Source organism: Chinchilla lanigera, unplaced genomic scaffold, assembly GCF_000276665.1.
Source record: "Chinchilla lanigera isolate Chin_1 unplaced genomic scaffold, ChiLan1.0 scaffold00052, whole genome shotgun sequence".
Taxonomy (NCBI): Eukaryota; Metazoa; Chordata; class Mammalia; order Rodentia; family Chinchillidae; genus Chinchilla; species Chinchilla lanigera.
Window position 1 is genome coordinate 3,533,402 of NW_004955453.1, and position 8,916 is coordinate 3,542,317.

General features: G+C 56.7%; 3 protein-coding genes across 3 annotated transcripts in view; 1 reads left to right on the plus strand and 2 right to left on the minus strand.

Moving 5' to 3' along the window:
* The window catches only part of LOC102006094 (intestinal-type alkaline phosphatase-like), a 3,742-nt gene extending 3,311 nt beyond the window's left edge, over positions 1–431 (plus strand). The window contains exon 12 of the mRNA XM_005395706.1: positions 217–431. Coding sequence (XP_005395763.1) covers positions 217–431 — 215 coding nt within the window. The remainder of the gene's footprint in view (positions 1–216) is intronic.
* A 963-nt stretch (positions 432–1,394) lies between these two features.
* LOC106149766 (endothelin-converting enzyme-like 1) lies at positions 1,395–2,282 on the minus strand (the record flags this gene model as incomplete). The annotated part of the gene is given in 5 exon segments (XM_013519761.1): positions 1,395–1,443; positions 1,547–1,671; positions 1,844–1,936; positions 2,003–2,113; positions 2,214–2,282. Coding segments are annotated over 4 exon segments (354 nt in total).
* A 6,616-nt stretch (positions 2,283–8,898) lies between these two features.
* Positions 8,899–8,916, minus strand: part of LOC102006419 (intestinal-type alkaline phosphatase-like) — a 3,178-nt gene continuing 3,160 nt past the window's right edge. The window contains exon 12 of the mRNA XM_013519762.1: positions 8,899–8,909. Within this exon, the coding sequence (XP_013375216.1) occupies positions 8,899–8,909 (11 nt within the window). The remainder of the gene's footprint in view (positions 8,910–8,916) is intronic.

An 8,916-nucleotide genomic window follows, 5' to 3' on the forward strand; every position in this document is an offset into this window, starting at 1 on the left:
GCCCAGGAGAGGCTCTGACCGGGCGCTCTGCACCCCACCTGCAGCCCCAGGGCCCCGCCAGGCTGGCCTTGGCTCTGGCTCACCTCCCCGTGCTGGGACTGGGCCCTGATGTAGGGTCAAAGATCCCCCTCCCTGCCTGCTCCCCACCCTGGGGACACAGAGCAACAATAAAGAGAACTGGGACAGTGACGCCGTGACAGCGCTGGCTCTTGCTAGAGGACCCCGAGCCGGTGGGGGCGGGGCGCGTGTGTGGGGATGGGGGGTCGGGGACACACGGTGACACAGCCCTGCACAAGGGCCGGAGTCTCGAGGTCCATCTGCGAGACCCTGCGTCCTGGGCCGGGCTGCCGTGGGTAGGGGCGCTCGACAGCCCCGGGCGCCTGGGGAGGGCGCTGGAGAGGAGCAGCCGCAGCCCCTTAGCAGCCCCCTAGCGTGTATCCCCAACCGGAGCCAGGCAGGGGCCTGACAGCACAGGTGGGGCCTATTCCCTGGCTCCAGGTCAGGAGGTCACAGGCCAGCAGGCTGGGCGCCTGCACCCATGCTCACACCAGGGCAGCCTGGCCTCGGCTGTGTCAGCTGAGAAGGCGCAGTCCCAGGGCTGGGGTCATGGCCAGGCACACAGGGTCAGTTGGCCTGGCCCGGGCAGATGCAACTGCTCCTGGGCTGTGGCTGCCCTGGGCCTTGGGTCAGCTCACCCAGAACCTCATGGGACAGCAGGGGATGGAGTCAGGCAGAGCCACCACATGCCACACCTGAAACTCTGTGGAATCCTGGCCAGGGAGCAGGGGAAGCCCAGGCAGAGGTGTGGTGGCTGCCCAGGGGACTGGCCACCCCGTCAGCACCTATGCTGCTCACAGAGAGGGGCAGGAGGGCAGCGCAGGTGTGCAGAGGCGCAGCCTGACCTTACTTCTTTCTTGTTTTTTTGAGGGAGGGTCTCCCTGTGTGGTCCAGGCTGGACTTGAACTCACTATGTAGCCTACGGTGGCCTCAAACTCGAGTCAATACTCCTGCCTCAGCCTCCCAAATTCAGGGATTGTGATGTATGTTGCCATGCTTGGCTCAGACCAACTTTTCTGAAACCCAGTCACTCAGGACTGCCACAAACCAGAGCCCTGCCCTGAAGGGCCGCCACTAACCCCACTTTCCGACTTCCTTGGGTAGACCCTGGGCACTCGGGGCTGACTGTGTCTCAGGGCTGGCCTTGGGCTGCCCTGCTCCTCCCCCAGGAGGGGAAGAGCCAGGAGGCTGTCCTCAAGGTGACCCTGGGCAGCAGTCGTGGCCACCCCTTCCCACGGACACACAGTTCTCACATAGCCCACAGCCCGGCGAGCAGCTCAAGATGCTCCCAGCCTGCCCGGCTCCCACAGCACAGGGGGCAGCGCCAGCCTCTGACCCTAGGGATCTGGGCTCCTGTTCAGTGCCCCCTCCTGCCTGCCCGGGTGGCTGTGGGGGAGGCGGACACTCAAAGGCCGCCAGGAGCACAGGTGCAGGTGCAGAGCAGGGCCCTGCGGACAGTGGGGGGAGGGCGGCTGGGGCTGCAGCCCACCTGTGGGGCGTGGAGCGGATGAGCTGGGACACCTGCCGCATGTAGTCGGTGGCTAGCAGCACCACCTCCTCGTCCTCCGAGAAGTCTTCCTGGAAGATCTGGTCCAGCAGCCACTTCCACCGCAGCTGTGGGGCCGAGGGCGGGGACCGCGGGGCGCGGGGAGTGGTCAGGACAGGCGAGGAGCCAGGTGCACCAGGGAGGAGCCAGGTGCACAGAAGCGCAGCACCGTCCAGGGAGGGGAGCGTGGGCCCGGGCTCGGCCCCCACCCCACCTGCGCAGCGCTGCAGCCACACTCACATGCGGGGTGATCTTCTGCAGCTGGCCCAGCGTGACCTTGTTGTACATGGCGCTCACGTCCCGCCGCAGGTCATCATACTCCGACACCGTGATCTGGGAGGAGACTCTGCTGAGCCCGCTGCCCGGCCCCGCCCCAGCCCGAAGCCCCCTGGTGCTCACGTTGGCCAGCCGCCGCTCCAGCTGCAGGATCTCCTGAGCCTTCTGGTGCACGGAGTCGGCGCCCAGCAGGCTGAGCAGGCGTTCCATGAACACCCTGTAGGCCGCCAGGACCTGTGCAGGACAGGGCTCCTCAAGGGGGGCACGCAGCCGCCTGGGGACGTCCCCCCGCCCCCGGGGACCCGGGCCTCCCCAGCCCCCGCCGGCCAGGCACCTTCTCACTCTCCTCATCCTGAGCCAGGTACAGGGTCCTCTCCGGCAAGGTGAGCCCATCCTGGTCAATCTGGGGAGAGTGACGGTGCTGGAGGGGGGAGCTCGATGTGCCTGCTTCCCAGACTGAGTCCCCCAAGTGCCCAGACAGCACCTGCCACACATGTGCTGCCACCGCCCAGGAGCACAGGGACACCAGCGCCTCCCCACCCAGAGCTGCCTGGCAGCCTGGGGACAGCTGGGGAGCCGCCCACGCCTTCCCCATCTGTCCTCACTTTGGGCCTTGGGGCCTGGGGATGCCTGCCGCCCCAGCGCTGGGTCCCTTCCTGCAGCCTCCCAGCTGACTCAGGGCTGGAGTGGAGGCTCTCTGAACCCCACCCTCAGCCCCACGACGGACAAGGATGGTGCCCCTTCACCTGCTTGGCCACCACGGGGCTCTGCCTGGGCCCTCCCTGGGCCTCCTCCCTTGTCCCAGCCCTGTACAGAGGTGACTGTGGGCCTGGGCTGAGGCGGAGCTGTGGGATCTTGTGATCTCTTTCATATCTGCCTGAGCCTCCGAGGGCTGCAGCAGCAGCAGCCACAGGCCAAGAGGAAGTCCAGCCTGAACAACACTTGCGCCCGTGCATGTCTGCCATGGCTCATAATCAGAAAAGCCCCGGGACCCGAGGAAAGGTGCCGGGCCATGCAGAACAGCCTATGCCTGGCACCCGCACCGCGGCGTGGGCCCCCCAAGAGGCCCAGCAGCAGTGAGGAGCAGCAGCCCCCCCGCACACGTGAGCTGCACCTGTGAGCAGGATGGCACATCCCCGGATGCAGTGGCTGCGTCAGAATCCTAGAGACTACAAAAATGCAAACAAAAACAAAAACAGCTGTTACAAATATGTCCAACCAAACAAAACAAATACCAGGTGTATTACAAAAATGTCAGAAAAAAAACCCAACAGATGTGTAACAGAAATGTTCAAAAAAATCCCCCAAACAACAACAACAAAAACCAACCAGAGGTGTGCGGCACCTTGCCCAGGCTGTGTGTCCCCACCCGGCCGACGTGGCATCATTTAAACAGCCTGACATCAGGAGTGCCCTAATGTTCATCAACAGGGGGCAATAAAAATTGTAGTGCTTTTGTGTTTTTTGAGACAGGGTCTCACTATGGAGCCCAGGTTGGCCTCAAACTCGTGGCAATCTTCCTGCCTCAGCCTCCAGAGATCACAGGTGTGTGCCACCATGCCCAGCTGTGGTATTTTCATAAATGGAAAACTACATGGCAGAGACAGTTTTTGTTAAACACAATGAATTACAGACACAGTTGGAGACGCTGCAGGTTGGGTCCAGACAATGAAGTTTGCTATGTGAGTTCATCTTCTCACAAAAGCTTTCTCGGTGTCAGAGTGTGTTGTTGGGTGACATTTTATGCACAAAACCACTTTCAAACAAGAATTAATCCCCTCAGGTCCCGACCCTGCTTTATCACCTGAGTTTCCAGAAAGTTCCAAATCCTCTGTGGTAACATTGTCCACAGCACCTTGACCAGGATGAAGCCACTTTATTCCAAGAGAAGGAGGGAGAGGGAAGGGAGAAGAGGTCAGGGGGACAAAAAGAATTTAGCTGTGTTATGTGCATGTTCCAATTCCCTACCAGTAATAAATTCACGCTTTCTCCAAAAATAAAACCTAATCAGAAAATAATCAGCATTGAAAACCAGAGATCATTACAGGCATGAATGATCACAGGACACACTCCTGTAACTCCAACACTTGGGAGGCTGAGGCAGGAGGATCGTTTCAAATTCAAGGCCAGCCTGGACTACAAAGTGAATTCAAGGCCAGCCTGCACTGCATAGTGAGTGAGACCCTGTCTCAAAAAGACAAGAAAGAAAAAAAAAAAGGGAAGAAAACTAGAGATCAAAAATACTTGCCTTGTGGGTGTGATGGCACATGCCCATAATCCTAGCACTCAGGAGGCTGAGGCAGGAGGATAGCCAGGAGTTCTAGGCTAATTTGGGTTACATAGTGAGATCCTATCTCAAAAAAAAAAAAAAATTCAAACAGACTCAAAAAAGCCAAGCAAACTACCTTACAGAGTAGCCACAGAACAAGAGACTTAAGTGAGGGCAGGGTAAGTGGGGACAAGCGGATTGGGGCTGGCGTTTTGAACTCTAGTTTTCAAGGCTGATTATTTTCTGGTTAGGTCTTTGTTTTTTTGAGATGGGGTCAGCTCTGTAATTCAGACTGGCCATAAATTCATACATAGTGACCATGGCCCTGGTTAGGGCTTACTTTTGGGAAAACATAACACTAGGTTTTGAAATAATTTTGAAATAACTTTTTCAAAAGAAATCATTGACTTGCCAATCGGTAGGAAGAAGTCGTCTGTTTTTCTGTCCTAAGGGTTGGCATGTAGCTCAGCGGCAGAGCCCCGCCCAGCCTGCCCAGAGGGAGGAGAGAAGTAAGATCTCAAAGTCCGAGTGGGCCCTTGCTCCAGTGCAGAATGGACTTTGTCATCGGGCATGAGGACAACTCCTCTCCCTGCACATCCCGTCACAACTCCAGGTGACCTGGTATGTGGTCACAGGGAGCACGTCTTGAAAGGCGTCTATCTTTCCTGCCCAGGAGTCCCAGCAGGGGGCGCGGGTATTCAGGAAGCCATGTTGTAAGCAGATGTGCTGTGGCCCCGGCTCCCACACAGGCAGAGCGGTCTTCGAACATTCTCAGGAGTTCTGCAAGTTTGGGGTGCAGACGTCTGCTGGCTTCCGCTTTTGCTCTGTCAGGGAGCCAGAAGCTGTGCGGCCAGACCCTTCTCCACGATCTCGGTGACATCTGGATGCCTCCCAGCCAGCACAATCATCTGTAGCTTTTCATTTTTTTTTTAAGACGGGGTCTCACTGTGTAGCCCAGGCTGGGCCCAAAGTCATGGTGCTCCTCCTGCCTCAGCCTCCTGAGTGCTGGGATTACAGGCGTGCACCATCACGTCTGGTGTTTTTGATTTAAACTGAGAGAGGCAGGACCCTCACTACACTTGAACACTCAGAGCCATTGCAGAGCTGTCAATCGGCCTAATTTCCACATCGGCCTAATTTTCCACATTCTATGGAGCCTGGGAACACCAGCCATAGGGAGCTCAGAGCACACAAACGCACGCGCACACATACACACACGTGCGCAAGCTTGCAGCGCACCGCCTTCTGCGGGTGCGGCTTACGCCCCACCCCTCCCCCTGCCAGGCATTCACAATAGCAGCAGCTTCGAAAGTCGCTGCTCACAATCCCTGCAGATAGGGTGATGAGAACGGCCACACGCCTGTAATCCCAGCACTGGGGAGGCTGAGGCAGGAGGATCATTGGGAGTTCGAGACCACCCTGGGCTACCAAGTGAGCTCAAGGCAGTCTGAAGTGCATAACGAGACCCTGTCTCAAAAAGACAAAAAAAAAAAAGAACGGTCACATGTTTGGAGCAGCACAGCCTGCTGAAGCCAGTGCCACATACCTCGTCCCAGAGAAGGTGGACGATAGCCCTGTGTAGGGGCACAGATCTACGAAAGGCAGCCTGGGGTGCTGGTGCAGGCCTGTAATTTAAGCACTTTGGGAGGCTGAGGCAGGAGGATTGAAAGTTCAAAGCCACCCTGGGCAACTTAGCAACTCAGCGAGAACCTGTCTGTAAATAAAAGGGCTGGGGACGTGGCTCGGAGGCCCGGGGCTGCCCTCTGCTGAAAGGCTCCAGTTGGTTTGGATGGGAGCTTCGTGTGGAGGCGCCCAGGGCTGCAGCTAGTGTCGGCAGTGACAGGGATGGGGACGAGCGCCCAGGTCCTGGGTGGCACTCCCCAACAACTCCAGTTACAGTGGCCACATGAGGGGAATTTAACTCAAACTTGCTCACTGGGGACAAAGTGCTAAGGTTTGGATGTGGGTTGAACATCCCCAAGGGCCAAGGGTCCATATGTGAAAGAGTGACACAATTTGAGGAGAAACCAGAGCATGTCATGTGTTTAAAAATGTTTTTTCTTAATTTTTGGAGGCAGAGTCCACTGTGTAGCCCAGGCTGGCCTCAAACCCACAGTGATTTTCCTATGTCAGCCTCCACAGGGCTGGGGTTATAGGTGTGGGCTACCATGTCTTGCTCATGTGCTAAATTTAATTCTCCACTGACAGGTATTAAGAGGGTGGACAAGCCAGGCTTGGTGCACATACCTGTAATCTCAGCACTTGGGAGGCTGAGGCAGGAGGATCAACCTGAGGTCGAGGCCAACCTGGGCTACATAGTGAGACCCTGTCTCAAAAAAAAGGTGGAAAAAAAAAAGGTGGAAATTTAATTGATATTGATAATGATGTTTAGAGGTGGAGCCTTTGAGAAGGGTTACAACTAGATAAAGTCACTAGGATGTCATATCTATAATTGGATCTGAGTCATTTTTCTATGGGAGTAGTAGTCTATGGGTGTGGTGGTACACATCTATAATCCCAGCACTTGAGAGGTTGAAGCAGGAGGGTCACTGAGTTTGAAGCCAGCCTGAACTATATAGTGAGACCTTATCTCAAAAAAAAAAAAAAAAAAGAGGGAGTAGCGGGGTGTGGTGGTACATGCGTCTAATTCCACCACTCTGGGAGGCTGAGGCGGGAGGGTTGAGAGGTCAAGGCTGATGTGGACTATGTAGTGTGTTCAAAACTATCTGGAATACATAGCTGGATGCTATCTCAACACAACACAACAAAACCAAACCCAGGTGTGGTGCACCCTGTAACCCACACTCTGGAGGCTGAGGCAGGAGGCTTGAAAGTTAGGGTTTTTTTCACCATTTTTTTTTTTTTTCTTTTTTTGATACCGGGAATCAAATCACAACGTCACTTTCCAGGCAGGCACTGTGCCACTGAGCTGTATCCTTAGCCAGGACTTAAAATTTGCATGAGCCTGCTCTGGGAAATTTAGTGTTTTAATGTCTCAAATTTAGTGTTTCAGCCGGGCGTGGTGGCACACACTGTAATCCCAGCACTCGGGAGCTGGCAGAGAAGGGTCACATGTTCCAGGCCGGCCCTGGGCAGTTTCACCAGCTCGGGTCTCAGACTACCAAGGCCAGGGGTGCAGCTCCCTCAGTGGTAAAGTGGCCTGGGTTCGATCCCATTACAGCAAAAAAAAGAGAGAAAATGTGGTTTTTCATAAGGGAAAGAAAAGTAGTTCTGATACTAAGTTAGAATGAGTGATCGTTCAAATATGAGAAAGAATGGAAGGCAAGGAGCAGCTCTGCGGCAGATGGGTCTGGTGCAGGGGACTTTGTGTGTGATCAAGTTTTCTAACACGGGGAGGGAACTTGTGAGGGTTCCTATACCAGCGCAGATATCAGAAGCACACCGAGAAAGCCCAGAAGCCGGGCCGCTGTTACAAGCAAGGTTCCCGGGTGCTGCGGCCCCTGCAGAGGAACCTGAGGGCCGTCCCCCGCCTCCCAGCAGGCAGCCTCGGAAACCAAGGCCGACCTTTACAAGGTCAGCCCCTGTGCTTTCTGAGGCCTCCACGGGGCTTTTGGTCGCTTAAGGAGACCGAGTTCTGCTAAATAGTTGAGGAGCGTTTATCTTTGTGGTGCTGGGATCGAGCAGACTGCTTGGATTACAGGCGTGTGCCATCAATTTTGAAAATCTAATTTCAAGCCTGATGAAGCAGCACACACACTCGTAATCCCAGCACTGCAGAGGCTGAGGCAGAAGGATCCCAGCGAGTTCAAGGCCAGCCTGGGCTACATAGTGAGTTTGAAGCTCATTTGAACTATATGGTGAGACCCTGTCTCCAAAAAAAAACAACAAAAAAAACAAAAACAAAAAACAACCAAAAACCTGCAATTCGGCCAGGCTGTGTTCCCAGGCTGCACAGCAGGCTTTGGGCTTTGGGCAGGTCTGTAACATGGGCCTGTTTCTACTTGGGTCAGCGCCCTCCAGCGCTCAGGGCAGGCTGGGCAGGACGGCTCGGTGGGAGGTGGGTGCTAGGGTTAAGCCGTGTCATCCATTTAATCATGTTTGACTTCCTTGGTGAGGGACGAAATTTCTCCCTCTGTGCTTGACCTGCATGAGACCCAGTCTCCTGGGCTGCCACCCTTGTTCAAAGTGACACGGACAGCAGGGCAGGGCCACAGGCTGGGGGCTGCAGGGGCCCAGGGCTCCACTCCCAGACCGGGACCTACTGGTGTCCTCCAGGTGGGGACTGGATGGAGCAGGAAGCGGCTGCCGCTGCTCCTCTCCCGCGCCCTCCCCACACGCCCGGGGCTGTCGAGCGCCCCTACCCACGGCAGCCCGGCCCAGGACGCAGGGTCTCACAGATGGACCTCAAGACTCCGGCCCTTGTGCAGGGCTGTGTCACCGTGTGTCCCCGACCCCCCATCCCCACACGCGCGCCCCGCCCCCACCGGCTCAGGGTCCTCTAGCAAGAGCCAGCGCTGTCACGGCGTCACTGTCCCAGTTCTCTTTATTGTTGCTCTGTGTCCCCAGGATGGGGAGCAGGCAGGGAGGGGGATCTTTGACCCTACATCAGGGCCCAGTCCCAGCACGGGGAGGTGAGCCAGAGCCAAGGCCAGCCTGGCGGGGCCCTGGGGCTGCAGGTGGGGTGCAGAGCGCCCGGTCAGAGCCTCTCCTGGGCCGGGGTGCGGGCAAATGTGGTCTGGAGGCAGAGCCGCAGAGCCGGCCCCAAGGGACACAGGGTGCGGAGTGGAGGTCAGATGGACACTGAGGG